General features: G+C 40.4%; 1 protein-coding gene across 4 annotated transcripts in view; it reads left to right on the top strand.

Moving 5' to 3' along the window:
* Positions 1 to 18,256, top strand: part of gatad2ab (GATA zinc finger domain containing 2Ab) — an 82,390-nt gene that overhangs the window by 21,391 nt on the left and 42,743 nt on the right. For all 4 annotated transcript variants that reach the window (XM_079890098.1, XM_079890097.1, XM_079890087.1 and 1 more), the window contains one exon: positions 7,126 to 8,166. In XM_079890098.1, coding sequence (XP_079746224.1) covers positions 8,079 to 8,166 — 88 coding nt within the window. In that variant the 5' untranslated portion in view covers positions 7,126 to 8,078. The remainder of the gene's footprint in view (positions 1 to 7,125; positions 8,167 to 18,256) is intronic.

The following is an 18,256-nucleotide window of genomic DNA, read 5'->3' as shown; positions in this document are numbered from 1 at the left end:
TAATTAGTGATGCATTTTATGACCACGTTCTGAGTAAAAAAGATGACTGATTACGTCTCAGACACACAATAATGTTTAGTAATTAATTAGTAATGCTTTATAATTTGTCATAGTTAGTTGATAGTTATTAATGAGGCTAATCACAATCAGTAACTATTGATTACCTAATAAGTAACTATATCAGTCCTAAATTTGCTATTACTTACTGATTAGTTAAGCTTTTTTCCATAGTAGTAGCTGAAGTGTTAAGGCAGTATAAGTCATGCATTACTTCCTGCATAGTTACCTATTAATGTTGGACCATTATTCTAAAGTGTTACTGGATAGTTCACTCAAAAATCAGTCAAAAATACACTTTTTATGTTTGGAAGAAATAAGGTCATATAGATACTGTATATTCTCATATATCTTTTCAACAGAGGGACTTTCGCTCCATTGTATTGTTAGTTTTTTGTTTTACTCATTGTTTTTCCGGTTGCACTTTATTTTACAGTACATGTACTTATAGTGTGCTTACCTAAAGTACTGGTCAATATAAGGTAACATGGGTTAAGGTTAGGTTTTGGTATAGGTTCAGGGTTAGTTACATAGTTATTAACCAGTTATTGTAATTACTATAATAAGTACAAAATATGTACATGGGGAACAGGACTGTAAAATAGAGTGCTAACGTTTTTTTTTTTCAGTATATTTAGTATATATATATATTCATACATTTTTAGAAAATTTTACTCTGATTAAAATGGAAATTTCACTCAGTGAAAATAACATTTTACACCAAATATTCAATATCCTTCCATGTTTAGCATGTTGTTTTCGGAAAGAGTGTATTCACAATGTGACTTACACATTCTAACTAGCGCATAACTTTAAGTTTCCTTGTGTGTTCATGTCATGTCATAATTATGTTTATGTTGTGTAAATATTAGATTAATCTCATACTGTAAGTATAGCATGCAAACACTAGTAAATTGTTTATTCCTTGTTTAGCTGCTGACACTGCTCAAGCTTGACATTATTGACTCTGATTTGATTACTTGAAACAATCATATTTGTCAGATTTTTCTTCCAAAAACTTTCTTAGCGCATTAATACAATGCGGTGTTAAATGTTTAATTATCATCATGATGTGCATTTTTTTGTCTAGACTCAGTTATCATTGACAGTTATCAAAAAACCTTTAAGTTTTGTTACAAGATAAACACCGTTTGAGCAATTAGCGCAAACTTCCATGAACGATGCTGTGTTGCGATCTGCGGTCGTAAATCTATTTCTGTTCAATTGAGTGGGAGGTGTGATTGTGTTTGGGGTTGAAGTGTGGGGGGGGGGGGGGCTTATTCAGGTTGCTTCTGTTACAGTGGCACCCTGAGGCGGTTACTTTCATGAAGACAGATAAGCTCACCGTGAAAATCCCTCTCTCTCCCCTCCACCACGCCGCACGAGTACCACCCTAGCCTTCTCTTCCTCTTTCTGGAGAGTTCTTTAACCTTGATGAGTGAGATGAAGGGGTCAGAGAGTATAGACAAGTGACTGTGCTGTTACAGTGTATGTATAGAAAAAGCCCACCCCTCCTCCTTGTCAGGATCAATATGGCTAACAGAGAGCTGGGCTAGTCAGGCATTGAAGGTGGTGGTGGGTGTAGGAAAGCTCTACTGAGGGCCATAAAGAGTCTTAAGTGCACCTGGTATCTCGCGCCTCTGTTTCGGCTGTCTTTACACATAGCTGTCATAGGCTCGCCTGTTAATACCAGATTTGTGAGATTTAGCATGCTCTGCGGTCAGAGCTTTGTGTCCATGTCTGTTTCATTTGGCTCTGCCCTACTTAAGAAGATCTGTTTTTGTGATCTGCTTCTTTTTTTGAGGAGGGGCTCGAGTGTGTTCCCCCCCCCCCCCAACACTTAATGACAAAAATGTGTTTAGACATAATAGACGCCATAGTGTAAAGTATGAGAATGTATAGTAACTCGTATACATTTTTTCAGGAAGTTTGTGATATCGACATGGCCTTATTTTGTTTATTGGCTCTCGAATCCGGAAACTTTTTGCTGCAGATATGGAAAAGTATTTCATGCTTTTAAGAGTCATCGAAAGAACTTTTAAATGGTAGACAGTGATGAAAGTTGCTTTATGCTGGCATGATGGTGTAGTTGTGGTATTTACCACTAGGGCAAACCAAAGTTAACTTGACTCAGGCTGCATCCGAAATTGCATACTTCCCTACTATATGTGACAAAAGAAGAATGTCCGAATTCACGTTACTCAAAAATTAGACAAAAAGTACCTGGATGATCTACTTCTTCTGGTGAGATATTGAAGTGTGGATTCGATGGACACTTTACTATCCCATGAGGCCACGGGAGAGGATTTATGAATGGCAGCGAAGCGACACAACTGACGCTGGTAGGTCGCATGATAATGCGGCATGACGAATGTAGTACGTCCAGATCACATATATACTACACACATTCATACTATATAGAACATAATTTTTTAGTGGTCGTGAAGTAATTATTTATTCAAAATACGTACCTACTGTACTCAAGAGAGTATGCGAATTCGGATGCAGCCCTGGACTTGTTTCAGTAAGAGTATTACATTTATATTTTGTCAAAAAAAGAAACATCTCTAATCATTTACTTATATATTTTAAATAGTATTATTTATTACTATTAGTGTTATTACTCATATTTATTATTTTATTTAATATATTGGGATAATGTACAGTCAGCCCATCATTATCGCAAAATAAACCCTTTCTGAATAATACAAGACTCTTCGCGGTTGTAGGTTTAATTTGTGACAATGACCAGCTAATGTTACACTGTAACAAAATATTGTTGGTTTAACTTAAAAAAGTAAGTTACCTGGTCGCCAGGTAAAAATTTGAGGTAACACAATGAAGGAGATTGGTTTAATCAACAGAAAGTTATTATCCCTTGCTTGTTAGCTATAATTAGTCTTTGCTAGCCCTCCTGTCATTTTCCTCTCCCAGGTTGTTGAGACGTTCTCCTGCTCGTGAGTTCTCCACTCCCGCTCAGCTTAGGTAATTGAGTTGAGTGAGAAGTTAACCACCCGCCTCAATGGCAAAGAATCCTGGTGCCCCTCCCTCTCAGGAGGGTCACATTGTCCAACCCCTCTCCCACCGGTGTAATCCCTTCCACTGGGACAAAGGACCTACCCACGGGCCACAGAGGTACATTAACCCACCAGCCAGCGAGCCCTCTGACCTGAGCGGCAGAGCCCCGTTCATCCAGCCCAGCTAACAGCTACCGGCACTCGGCACATCAAAGCCGAGAGCTGAGCTCGTGTGTGCGGTTACTTATTCATGCGGGCCTGGGAGACAGTCCATGGAGATGAAACGGCAGTGGCGAGGAGGAGACCCACTGATGTGCAGAGTGGAACAGCTCCCCTGTGGTCTCAGTAAGGAGTTAGAAAAGCCAGATCCGACGCTGGTTGGTGCTGTGATCTATGTCGCAGCGCTGAGGGGATATCTGGCCCCTACATCAAACATCTTGTCCCAATAATGCGGCCTGTTATCAGAGCGAGTGATGCCCACAGCTTGGCTTTAGCCGACTGTGTACTGTACTGTGATCTGCTGTAGTTGAGCTGCAGCATTTGTGATGTGGAGATTATGTCAGACATATCGGCGACATGTGAATCCAATACACTGTGAAGGCCGTGGAAGAAGGGAAATTCAGTATTGTTGATCTTTAAGTGCATTGTGTTAAAGTGAAGTGAGACCAAGCAGAATGGTTGGCCGCGTCCGAAATCGCATACTCTCTTGAGTAGGCACTTATTTTGAATAAGTGATTACTTCACGACTGTATGAATATGTGTATGAATAAATTCCGGAAATACATTCGCCATGTTGTCATTATCATGTGACCTACCAGCGCCAGTGCGTCGCTTCACTGCCATTCATAAATCCTTTCCAGTGGCCTCATGGGATAGTAAACCGGTCATCCGGTTACTTTTTGCCTACTGTTTTATGAGTACTGTGAATTCAGACATACTACTTTTGTCACATACTTTTTTTCGCCTACTATATAGTAGGGAAGTATGCGATTTCGGATGCAGCCGTTGTTTTCGAACTGGTGTCAAGAACCGCTCCTCTCATCTGCTATTGGTTGGTCAAACAGGTAGCCACACCCCCAAACCCACAGCATCGGTTGAGCCAGTGTTGCTAAGCAGGCCGGTCGAAATGTTCAAACAAAACAAACAATGTTTTGACAAAGTGGCAAAGTGTAATGGTAATCAACCAACAATTGGCTTACTTATAGTTGAAGGGATAATTAAAGAATAATGTTAGCATTTATTCACCATCATGTCATTCCAAACCTTTAAGTAGGCCTATTTCTTCTGTGAAATACAAAATATTTTGAAGAATTTTTCCATACAATAAAATGCTTTGGACCCCTTTGACCTTTATTCTATGGACAAAAAAGCCTTATGTATTCTATTAATAATGTGAATACCACTACACTACGTGGTCAATAGTATGTGGACACCCACATATCACACTTATTATTTCAAAACCAGTTCTCCTCATTGTTTTTAAAGGTCTTAACCAAGGGGAAAACGTACATTTGGCCATATAGCGTATTTGATCACATTGTGTTTCTCCTTCATGGGCTGCAGTGAGATGCAGGGGGCGTGTCCTCGGACGGGCCGCGCCCCCGCTGCCCCAGCATCAGTCAGAGACGGAAGAGGAGGTGAGGTTGCCATGGGAACAGATGCTCTGTATTAACCAGGAGGGAAACAAACAGTAGCGTTTCATAAAGTAGCGTTCTTGAAAAGCAGGCTTGGTGTTGTGCAGAAGAAACTGGAGCTTTTTTGAGTATTTGTGTAAGGACAAAACCGGTGCCATTTAGTTGTGTGTGTGTGTGTGTGTGTGTGTACTAATGTTTTGTTTCAAGTTGTGTTGAAGTAAGCATGAAGAGTCAAATAGATTTTGCAGGGATCTTTTTAAACCTTTGCAACAAGGGGAGATTGATTGGCCTTGCTATTGTAAAAGTGAGAGGCAATGCTTTGGTATCTTTTTCTTTAGTAAAAATCGTTATGGCAAATACAGTCCTTGGATTCAAGTATTCCACATCTGTAAAAAAATGAAAGCTCATGTTCAGCACAGTGTACCTTATTGCAGAGGAATAGTTCACCCAAAAACTAAACTAAAAAATGTAAATTGAAAAATCAAAAAATTGACTTAAAAGCATCGTAAAAGTAGTCCACGTGATATTTGCTATACATCATATTATAGCTTTGTGTGATTAACATTCAAATCATTATTCATTGATAATCTTCCCCTCCACTGTAGTTTTCTCTTTCATGCTTGAGCATATTTGAACTTGCTGCATGATAACATTACGGCATGTTTGACTTTTGATGACACCAAAAACAATTGGTATCTATTAAACGTTCAAAAGAGAGCGAGAGATACAGCGGAGGAGAAGAGTTTCCGCAAATAATAATTCTAATTTTAGGGTGAACTGTTCCTTTAATAAAATGGTAATTTGAGATGTATCATGATGCATATCTTCCTTATATGAGATGTATTGACTTTTGTTGGTGAGTGTTACAATGCTACTTATTGGCATACAAATGCATAGCATTTCTGCAAGAATGTAGCCACATATTTAGGATTAGGTGGGAACAAATGTAATTATTTGAGTATCAAGCATGTATCAAAAAACATGTATCAGTCAATCACTAATCTAAATATGGAGTAAGACCTCCTCAATACCTAAATATCATGTTTGTCATTATTTAATCTGATATCTGCAATGCTTTACCTGCTGAACTAGTACTGCAAAGTTCGCACCCTCAAATCGCCTCTCCTCCTTTCTGTCTTGCTCCCCATGTGGACACACAGGAAAGACAGGAGAAGCTAGCGAGAGATACTTCTCGCGGTAGTTGGATGTCAGTGGCGTACCTGATTTCGAGCGTGAAGCGACTGCAGCAGCGCCCTCCCTCTTTCGCTCTCTCGTATTCTCTCACGCTCTCCCTTGTAAGCTCCCTGAATAAATTTTTTTTTATCCATCGCCACACAGTTTCATTGTTCCCCTGTGCTTTGTAACTATGGCAGGCATGAAATTCACCTAAACGCAGAAAGCGGCTTCCCAGCCCCAACCTTCATACCCATCCCCTCCGCCTTCTTTCCCCGCCCCCCCTTCAATAATATTTATAGTGCAATCTTTTTCTCACCCCCATCTTCTTTTTAGGGAATTTTTTTCCTTTTCTTTTTCACAAGTCCAATGCCATGCCTCAGCCTCCCACTCTCCCATCCCCTTTTTTTGCCCCAGCCCTCTCCCTTCGAGCTGACAGATACACTGTTCTCTCTTTCTTCGCCTTTCACCTCCCTCCGCCCGTCCTGCCGGCCCGGCACAATGCCGACGCTTTCTCCCGCGGCCGGCCGAATGCTGCCGTGAACTAACAATATCAGCGAGGCTGTCTCAATGCCAGGGAGCCCCATTGTGTGCTGCCAGAGGGGTGTTAACACCCATGTCTGGACCCAATGAATAGTATTATTGTGTCTGAGACATGCAGCTCGCCCCCTCGGTTGCACCCTGCCCCCAAACTCAGAAGCGGTCCCCCATTTTTCAGCACTTAACCTACTTGAAGACAACGTCATTTTGAGGTGAAACTTTGAGCACTGGAACATGTATAAGTGTCGTTTAAAAATAATCATTGTAGTTTAGTCGCTGGGTAAAATATGAACGTTGTGGGATGTTCCCACGGTCAAGAAAAGTCCATAAATAACATGGAAAATGTGATTCCCTGGCCCGGAAAAGTCTTTAGTCAAGTTGCTAGCTTTACAAGTTCTGTTTAAACCGCCTGTTTAAAGTCCCGGTTTTGTCCGCTGTACGGGGGAAGCATCAGCATAGGGGCTCTAAGTGCACTTGGCAGACAGTTTCTTTCAGCCTGACATCCTTAACTCAAAAAATCTCCTGCCTCAGCTTTTTTATTCCAAGGTTAGAAAGTTCACATTACTAACTGAGAGCAGATGCCAAAACATTCACCTTGCACATCTCCCTGATCAAAGCTGCGGATTGACATTTGCAATGGGCAAAATGCTGAAAGTTAAGCTAAACTTGTTTTCTCTCTCTCTCCCTCGCTGTTGTTTTGGCAGGAGTCGGAAGACGAGCGGAGAGTGGGAGTAGTGATAGTGGTGGAGGAGTGAACCCGGAGCAGGTGAACACAGCTGCGGACCGCCATGGGCTCTCTTCCATCGGTCCCGACTCTCCGTCTTCGGGTCTCTGAGAGACGGCAGGGGCCAGCCAGGGAGCGTCGGAGTGGGCAGGCGAGGCAGCTCGCTTTCCCCGCCGGCTACTGGCTCCTCAGCAGCGAGGAGGGAGAGAAATCAATACTGAGGAGAGATGCTGCCAGGGGTCGCCCAACGCTGCCTCCAGCCATGGAGCCATGGGAGCCTGTGTTCCGCTTTCTCTCTCTCTCAGCCCAATCTCAGTCAACTTGCATCAGCTAAAGAGAGGGCCAACAGCCTTGACGCTCTTCATGCAACACCGAGTGTGTGCGTGTGCGTGTGTGGTTCTGCCAGAGGGCCTTTCCAGGCTCGGCATCACTTGATAAAACTTTGCCTGCTGGAGAACGAGTAGAAAAAGAATGTCAAAGGTCTTTTTTTCCCCCGTCTTTGATTCCTTTTTCGCTATGAGTGCACATTCCCCCTGACTGTTGTAATGAGTGCTTGACGGAGATCTCTTTTACGCTAAATCAAGAGGCCTTCTTTTTTTAGTGGTCCTCCTCCTAAGCATGCACAAAGTGCTCTACATCTGATGGGCCGGGATAAGAGAGCATTTTGAATTCTTTTTCACCTTTTCCACCATGGTTGGATTTTTTTGATGGTTGCCACTATTCGAGTGGCTTGGAAAAGGACTTGGCTTTGATTTGTAGGTGAAGGGCTTGGCACTTCGTAATGGCTTTCACCCTTGACCAAAGCATTTGATGGGTATTAATAAAATCATGGACCAATGGAGAACAGTGCGAGATGGAGCAAGTTCCAGAAAAGTTGCTCCTGCAAGGCCGCAGTTCCGCTTGGGATGTGAATGACTGAAACGTGGCCTGCCCATGATGCTAACAATTCAAAAAGTGGAGTGCTGGTTGCATTGGATAGTTCCTGTGTCCCTGGATGCTCAACAGGAACGAGTTGGATTCGGTAAGGAAAGATTTCAGTAATCTGTCACGCGTTGGTTCAGTAACATCAGCTTTACGTTGTGTTCCAGTTGATGGGGTGTCTTGTTTTAAGGTCCTTATTTGCGTTATGTTAATTGAACAAAGTGGCAGATGATTGTATAGATTTCCGTCATCCTGTCTCGTCTTCACTGGGCAGCGCCTTCGACAAAATGGCCGCCGATGCCTGCCAGCTGTCTCCCTGCCAAGATGGCGGTTCTTTAAACGCTGCCCATCTGCCTAATCAAGGGCCAGTATGCAGATTCCAGATAATTGCATTTGCATATGCTTATTTTCCTCGCCCGTTATTGGTGGGGTCAGTTAACCACGCCGCCTTTGAACACGCAGGGCATATGCACATGTTTCCTTTATCGCTTAAATCTTTTTACAGTCTGTCTGCTTTATGTTAAGCTGCAGTAGCGTTCTATCATTGGAAATGGGTGAAAAATATGGCGTTAACACACACAAAGCATCTGATGCCTGTGCCATCTGTGACATCTGTGACTGGGTAGTCTAGCTACATAAATCCCTCACTCGCAGGGCCCGGTTCCAGACAGCCTCCCATAATGACCTCATTAGCATGCACAGCACTCCTCACTGTAGGCCCTGGTGCACTGCTGTGCCGTGGGACCCGACAATCCGCGCCCTTCACACAAACGCTCGCCGGGCAACATTGTGTTCCTCCTTACAATACAAAACTTCACACTTGTTTTATTACAATCATGTCAGTGGAGCTGAAGATCTGAAAGGGGCTTAGGCAGTTAGCCTGCATGCTCTGGGAGATGTCTGTGTACATGTCTGTTGGATTTTTCAGCCAGGCTAATGAAGAAGTTGTTGGGTTGATTCAGATTTTATTTATTTTATTTTCATTTCAATTGATTTTAAGCTCTGTGTGCTGTTTCACGAAAACACAGAGTTTAAAAAGTCCTCAATAGATGTAAACTATTTAGCTTGAAATTGCAGCATCGTAGTAGTCGAAACTGACTAGATCCAAACTCGCGCAAAGACATAATAATTTGTAGTAGATGGCAAAATGGCAAGAAATTGTACAAGTTGGGTTTGACAAAAATGCATGACCAAAACCGTAAAGCTTGTATAAAAGGGTACTACGTTATACATTTTTTTCCTATTACATTTACGAGACAAATTTTCGCCATCTTGTACGAACCATTACGAGTCATGATGAAGTGTGATGACTAGTTCCTGTCTCTTATTATTATGTTTCATAGTGATAAAAGGGGTGAAATTCTGAAACTAGGGTGGGGTGACTAGTACCGTACGGCAGTAAAAAGAGAGACTGCTCTACGATATTTGTAAGAGCGATAAAGAAAAAAAAAGACCCTACAAATTTATTTGGTAGCATTGTTAGGGACAGCATGACGTTGTCTCAGCAACTGTAAACAATTTGACACAATAATATCGAATGCTCGTTTAAACTATTTTACATACTTAACTCATTCAATCAGTATTTCTCAAAAAAGGTAAAAAAAGAGAGATTCTTTTTAGCCTATTGTAGCTTTGTTTCAAGTCTCTTTTTTCAAATTTGATTAGCTTTTTTTAAAAGTAGCATATTGGATGCTAGTGATGCTAACTAGAATAACTGTCTGGAATAACCGTTTCTCTTATTGGTTTTATCGTTTGTGGTTCATAGGTGTGATATGCCATGTGGGTGGGGTGATTTGGTTTAAATTGGGCGGAGAGGGCAGTTAAATTTTGGGGTGGGTGTGGGGTTATGCGTCTGTCTGGACAAGTTGATGTCTAAAACGCATATTAGCAGCAGAGTGGTACGTCTGGGTCAGGCAGTCTGCGTTTGTTCCATATTTGCATATTTACAACAGCTGGGGAGCCCATATGTTTTAGCCTGAGCCAGACAAAATTATATATAGCCTGACACGCTAGCAAGGCTACCGCACCCTATGCCCCCCCCCCCCCCCCCCCCGCCCCCCACAAACAAATACACACACTCACACATGCTGCAAATCTAGTGCCATTCAAGTTCTCTTCAAAACACAAAAATATCCCCCTCCCACCTGAAAAAAAAGGGCAACCAAAAAGCTTTTATGCTAATCGCAGCGTTAGCCATGCGTGTGAGTACACTAGTGCAATTATGCATAATTCAACGCAAAGCTAGGCTGGGAGACTGAGTACAGTAAATCCTGTTAGCAACCCTGCAAAGGCGGGAAACGAAAGGAGGGGACGGTGGGGCGAGTGTTACGCCCATTAGGTGCCAGAATAAAGGCCACGTTTTCACTAGGACCCAGCGATATGTTAACCTCCCACCCCTGTTGTACAGGTATACACGTGTGGTGGACGGCACAAGATTTATGTGTCATAAGATTTTTATTTTTTTTAGAGACTTTCATTTAATTTATTAGAGCTGCCTTTTTATTATCTGCTGTAACAGCTACATGTATCAGGCTTCAGTTTTTCTCACAATATGAAACCACACTCCTTATGGCTGTCTTACTTGTAAACCTTTTACACTTCTACCTTGAAGGCCTGAAAGTTTTGAAGCTTAATAACTGGGTTGAACTATCTCAAATGAGTGGTATACTGGCTCCAACGCTCTATCAAAATATAAAAACGACAACATAAAAATTCCCTTCACTGCCTGTCTGCTACAAGCTTTTCTCCAATTCCTGATTAGGCTTGAAGAAAAAAAAAAGTCTGGACCATTTTTACATTCCACGAGTGCTGTAACATCATGTGAGAGCGTTGTGGCTCCCCTCTGTGCAGAGACCGGCTTATATGTTTAATGTTTTAATGTTAGCCGTGCCTTAGTGCCGTCTCACCGTTATGAGGGGGTTTCTATGCTCTGAGTACCCGCTGCTTTTATTTGCTTGGTTATTGATTGAATGTGGTCCACCCACAGAAGTAATAGTTGCTAAAAGCATTTATTGGCACTGCTCAGTTCTGCCAGGGTGATATGCAGTTTTTTTTTTTTATTTGATTGTGTTCCACCTGTGATCTGACAAGTGGCTAGCCAGGCTAAAGACTCTTGGGAAAAAGGGAAACTGGCTACTCAATGCTTGTGTATTTATTAACAGCTCATTTAATAATATTTTAAACTTATTTACCACAAAGCATTCATGGATTTTTTGTATAATAAGTCTCTCTTTTTGTCAAATTGATTAGCATTTAGCATGTTAAGCTGCATATAGCAGCGTTTAAGAAAAGAAGACCTTAACTGATTTTGGTTGTTGCCTTTCTATTTTTTTTAAAACAACCTTCATGAATATTACATACATATAAGCAGTGCATTTTGTAAGATTTTAAGATGTGTCTGTATATATATATATATATATATATATATATATATATATACAGCATATATGATTAGCATGTCATGTTTGACTTTTGTTTAAGCACTAATAAGTTATTTTTAAGATCAAGTACAATATATGCAATATCAAAAGCATCAAATTGTGCTTCATCTACACAACTTGATCCAAAAAGAGCTACTGGCCCTTTAAAACACACTAGCGTCAACCATGGCTGATTACAGTCTGAGAGAAAACAGGCGTTTATCCAAGTCACTGATTATGTCATTTTTAAGCCAAAACACAGCGCTGCGTGCGTGCGGAGTGTGTGGGGCGCAGAATTATGAAGCGAGGAGTGGAGTGTGTGAAGGAGAGAGCTGGAAATGGGAATGGAGTGCTGTTTGTATGATTAAACTGTCGGCTCGGTGGCACAGGCCACGTTGAAGAGCCGGGCCTGAGATTTGACCGTAATGAAAATGCCCCCGAACTGCACCCCCCACCCTTTCAAAACGTTGCTTCAGACCAGCCCGGGCCTGTCTGTACGCTGAGAAGTGAAAGGAGACGTGGAACAAGATAGACAGACAGGGAGAAAGAGAGGGAATGAGAAAGTACCGTTCCGTGGCAAATGGTTTCGTGGCTGCACGGGATGTAGACGGATGTAGACAGGAAGTGAAAGGTTGGGATGAGGGCTTGACGAGTAAACTTCAAATTGTGCTGTACCTCATATTCGGCCATTAAAGGGATAGTTCACCCAAAAATTAAATTTTTGTCATTATTTACTCACCCTCATGTCATTCCAAACCTGTATCACTCTCTTTTTTTTCTGTGGAACAAAGAAGATATTTTAGAGAAAGGGTTTTTTTTTTCATACAATGGAAGTCAATGGGGTCCAAAATGTTGTTTGGTTCCCCAATGTTCTTTATAACAAATTCTCTTGTGTTCTGCAGAAGAAAGTCCTACAGGCTTACAATGACATTAGGGTGAGTAGATTATGACAGAATTAAAACATTTTTGTGAACTATCTGAGCGTTTACACTGAAACGCATTTTAATCTGATTTCACTCCACATTTGGATTGCATTAATAAACATCAGACTTTGTGTTTTTAGTTGTTTAGACTACACAAAATCTAACAGATTTGAGTCAGATATACCCCCTCCCCCCTCCCCCCCCCCACCCAGATTTTTGCTGCTTTCTGTCTGAACAAACTTAAGATGTCACATATGAGTCAAAATCTGCTAAGGGGTAATAATGGAACAACAGTTTTAAAAAGGGAATTTTCACTATTTTTTACAACAGGATCTGCATTTTCATGAATTTAAATATTAGATTTTTGTTATAAGAGACAATAAAAGTAACTTTGTGCATCAAAACCACTCCTTTTTCTGGTATTTCTTTTTTACTTTTTTACGAATTTTGAAAAATCATTGACAAGCCAAACATATCAGTCACTGAGTAACATGTAATCTATTTTAAGTCATGAAATTAACTTCATTCCGTAAAATAAGTATAATGAACTACGCAAAAAGCATTTCGTCTCCAGTGCATTTTATAATTACCCAAAAATCAAACAGTTCACACCTTAAGGTCCTTGCACACTGAGTCTGAAATTTTGTATTCGCCATTCGGTGGCTCTGGATTGTCAAAACACCATTCAAAATGCTTGCTGTGGATGCGAAAAACGCAAAAAATCAAACCCGATCTGAATTTTTTTATGACGGATGAAAATTTCGGAGGCAGTGTGTAAACGTGAGTGACACAACGTGAGGTCGTATTTATTTTTCTGATGCGAATTTCGTGCAAGGACCTTTACTCTCGCTATCGCGTCCGTCAAAAACTTGGATGGAATATTAGAAGTAAAAACATCGACATAACACATTCATGGGCATCAATCACTTCCCTGAATACTTGCCAGCTAATAAATGAATAATTATTACCTTACGATCCATCTGTTTTCAGATCTACATCATTTGAATATCACAACATCAATGTCTGTCAAAAAATAACGTGCACAATACACACTAGAATTTACGAGAAGCAGAGGTCCAGGGAGTAGGCCTACACGCATTTCCTGGAAAACCCACACTACCGGATGTTTTGACTATGTCATCGCTTTCTGAGAAGAGGGAGAAAATGGCGGCCTGAGCGGCTTCAACATGCTGTCTGTCAGAGAAGATAGTGCATAATATATAACGCACGTGAGTATAAATTTGTTCTTCACTCGCTGAAATTGAATCGGAATGATCAGAGAACTGAGTGAAATACTTCACACTGCATGCTAAAGAGAATAAATGCCAATCCAATTGAAAAATTTCACCGGGTTAGTGAACATCGTTCAACGTGTTGGTTTTGACAGACATTTTTTATACTACGCATTCTGATTCTGACATTCCTTATTTAAACATTTTAAAAATATATATATTCTTGACTGATCTTGTAAAAAAAAAAAAAAAAGCCAATAGATGAACTCGAGATGAATCCATGTGGTGATTTTTATCAAATGTAGCTTGATAACTATCTTAGTTGTTTAAAAGACTAAGGCAATTATCAAAGTTTGGTAAAATGTTGTTTAATTTTCCAATAAAAGATGATTTTGATTTGTTTCCCCTTAGCAGATTTTGACTCTTACATGACTAAAGGCCTACTCATACCAAGGATGATAACTGTAACAATAACCATAACCATAATGTTTTAATAATTGTTTTAATTTAATAAGAATAGGAAAGTCCTCATCACTATAACAACACAGAGGAATGATTCATTATAGTCACTTTGATTGACAGCCAATTAGAATCTACCCAACTTTAAAGAGCTTAAGCATTTAGAGTGATAAAACTGCAAGCACACTTACTATATAATAAACAGAAAGGTTTCGTTCCTTGGTGTGGACGCTAATAATCTTTATCATTGGTGTAAACGGGCTTTAACTAGGAGAAATATCGCAGATAATCGAACAACGAGCACAGCACACATTACTCCCTTCCACAAATACTAAAGATTGTCTCGGTTGAGCGTGGGAACGAGTAAAAGTGTCAAATATTCAGCCATTCGCTGGCTAGACGGCCCAGCTGCTCTATTCAGCTGCAGGTGAAGAAGGACCCTAGAGGTCAAGGTCAGGGGGGTTTGTTGTACGGTCAGACGTCTCGCTACACCCCAAAACGTATTTGACTAGCAAATAAGGGGGGCGCCTATTACTGCGGCTTTTCTGCGCAAACCTAGCAACCGTTTTTTAAATATGTGTTCATTTACATGATCCTAAGCATGTTTTAATGAAGTCCAAGGACATTTATTTATAGCATCGTTTGCAAGGAATCAACATCGCCGCTATGCCACAGTTGTTCCTGCTGTCCATCTCCTGCAGTGTAAACAATGATACCCCTTTAAGAGGAGGGCTTTTCTTCCTCTCAACATGTTTCTCCAAAGAAACCAAGTTTTTGAATAGGTTACGAAGACACCAGCCCACCCTCTGGAAGATTCCATTATTCATCTCCACCTATGCTTCATTAGCTCAGCTGAAAAAGCCCCCCCCCCCCATACCAGCGTCTCAATGGACCGGTCCCCATCTTTCCCAGAGAGCCCCCTCTTCCTTGTCCTTCACCGTTCCCCCTAATCGTCTCAGCTCGCGCTGAAATCAACCTTAGAAACGTCGCTGCTGTGAGCCTCGCTCCTTCCTTCCCCCCTTTCCGGCTCATTCTCTCACCTAGCTCACACACGCATGCACACACACCCACCCACTGCTTAAATCCCTATCAGCATGTCAACAAAATGTCCGCCCAGCTGGGGTTGACACTCGCTCGCCTCTGGAGCTTCACCTCCTCCTCCACCTTCACCCCGATCTCTCATGGTCATTTGTTCTGTCTCTAGAGCTGCTCTCGGACTCAAGTATATGATGTTAGTTTGTGTTTTAATGATGAAATGGTTCTTGCAGAATCCAGTAGTTTTTAGTTTGTAGTTTTTAACTAAAATATGGATGATGAATAATTTCAGTACTTAGAAAAAAGTAACTCAAATTAGAAAATTATTGTCATTAGAATGAGCGTTAAGTAAAAAAATTATATATATATATATATATATATATGTGTGTGAGTGTGTGTGTATGTATATAGTATTAGGGATGCAAGATATATCAGCCACCATATCGGTATCGGCCGATATATGTTCATTTTTAATGTTATCATTATCGGCCCGATAAGAAAATTTGGCCGATATATTAAAGCCGATAAATAATGGATTATTTCCTTCACCTGAGACACATCAGATGCACACTGTTCACCATGGTTTTGAATTGCATGAAATATGATTGGAATCACTTCAAAAAAGGAAAATACAGTTAAGTGCAACACAAGTCTGTCATATAGGCTACATAAAATTATAATGAGGTCATTATAATTGTGTTTGGGACGTGGCTTTTGACGGTGAAACTTCTGTTTTTGTAATCAGGCTCTCGAACATTATTAAAAAAAATTGGATTTAGATTTATCGGCCAATATATCGGTTATCGGCTTTCAAATATCGGCTATATTTTTAAAAATATTTTCTAATTATTTTTGTTACTTAAGTCTTTCATGTGAACTATTAAGATAGGGACTATTATTATTATTTATTAACAAAAACAACACCAATACTTAATGTCAGGCGTTGGCTGCAGTGAAGAGCACGACGATGGAGAATTCAATAACTCATAAAAGTCTTTTATCACAAATATAACTGGGAAAACATAGGAGAAACTCAGGAGAACTATAGATCTTATTCAAATTAGCGCCATCTTTGATTTTCAACGGGAATGAAAGCGAGGCTGTGAGGTATAGGCATGCATCTCTTCAGTGGGTTGAACTGTTATTTAAGGTGTTTTTGGTTTGTTCTGCTGATGAAACACTGAATAAATGTCTTTCAGAGACATTTCAGTAGACAAAAAACTCCAGACAAACGAGCTGTGGAAAATTTTAATTGATCTGGGAGCTTTATGCAGCTTTTTACAGCAGATGCCATTGAAAACACGGGTAAGTCTGTCCCTCACAGCCTTTCATACATGTCATGCTGCTCTGAATAAGATCTATAACATATAGACGTAAAACATCAACGCAAACAAGACCGAACACGAACTGAGGAAACTCAGGGCTTAAATACATGGGGAGAGTAATCAAGGTAAAACAGAACATATTTTTAAGTATAAGTATAACCAGAATACTGAATTATCTATTTATTTTTAAACATGTGGATGTCCAGTTGTGTATGTTTATGTGCATTTTAGAAATTAGGCATATGGACATATTTTTATACCTAATCTGTCCCTTAAAATCGTTTTCATTGGACTCTTATAATTATTATTACATTTTTCGTTTACCTGACCAAAACATTTTTGTACATGTTGATTTGTGTATTTGCATTAGTTTGACTTTGTTTTATAATATTCTAATGCATTTGGCTCATCCTGTCCTGCTTGGCATCTCTTTTCCCATCTGGATTGTTCAGTTATGATAACGTAATTATGGGATTGCAGTAAGATCGTGACACTGTGGTAAATATGTGGCAGATTTAGTCGAGAAGCTGTCTGATATGCCTGTATATTATGGGTTTTTTGGACACTGTCTTGCTCAGTGAAGTCTCAGCGGTGCTTAGTGTCTGCCAGCCTAGCACAATTTGCATGTAAATGTATTCAGATGAAGGCAAGCAGGGAGACCACCAGCTTTGCTGGATCTTGTGTACCAGAATACAGGTGTCTGTAAAAATGAGTCACATCCCAGCAGTAGATTATGAGAAGAAGAAAATGCCTGTATTGCCAGAACAGGTCACATAAACCCCCAATAAATCGCATCTGAAAGTAATTACATTCACCTAAAGCTCTGTGATCCACACTGAATAATGAGTTTTTACGTTCAGCTCCCGACACGTCAACCCCGTTGTTTTGCATTTCAGACAGGCACGTTGCAGGCAGCCACAAGGAAGTATCCTGGGGTCCTCATGCTGACAGTGGAGAGAGACGGGCGAGGGAGGGAGCGTGATGGTCTACAGTACAGTACTGGCTGTGTCCGAAATCTAAAGTGAATGACTAAACAGGCAGCATTTTGTGTATGGAGCTACTTTTTTTGTTCAGATAGGCTTAAAAAATCATGTCTAATGATCTAAAACAATTTCAAATGAGCAAATATTAAGTGACGACAATTCTTTCACTCTAAAAAATGCTGGGTTGTGTTAACCCAATATTGGGTCAAATATGGACTAACCCAACGTTGGGTTAAAAATTCAATTTAAAAATGGACAAACCCAGCCGTTGGTTTACATTTTTAATGTAACCAATGCAATTTGTCCATTTTTAAATTGCATTTTTGTCCATTTTTGTCCATTTTTGATTTTGTCCAAAATGCAATTTGTCCATTTTTAAATTGCATTTTTTAACCCAACGTTGGGTTAGTCCATATTTGACCCAAAATTGGGTTAACACAACCCAGCAGTTTTTAGATAGACAATTAAAAATATGAGCGTTCACACTAGCACATTTGAATCTGGTTTCACACCACATTTAAATTGGATTTGTAAACACCAAATTTCATGTGTTTCGATTACACAAACACAAACATGTGTGTCAGATATATGCCTGAAAAAACTGATTTTTATGCTGCTGCTTGTCTGAATAAGGCTTGCAATGACCTGTGTGGTCACCGTGATTTTGCCAAGTAAAACATGTTCCTGGATCAACATATTTTGTTGATCCTGGATCAACATTCCTGTCTGAATATTTAGCCCTAACCCTACCCATAAGTTATCCCTAAAATCAGAGGGAAATGATAAGGGTGAATAACACTGATGTAGAAGCACC

Source organism: Squalius cephalus, assembly GCF_949319135.1.
Source record: "Squalius cephalus genome assembly, chromosome: 13".
NCBI lineage: Eukaryota > Metazoa > Chordata > Actinopteri > Cypriniformes > Leuciscidae > Squalius > Squalius cephalus.
Note: the sequence above shows the minus strand (reverse complement) of the source record. Positions and strands in the feature narration are given on the sequence as shown.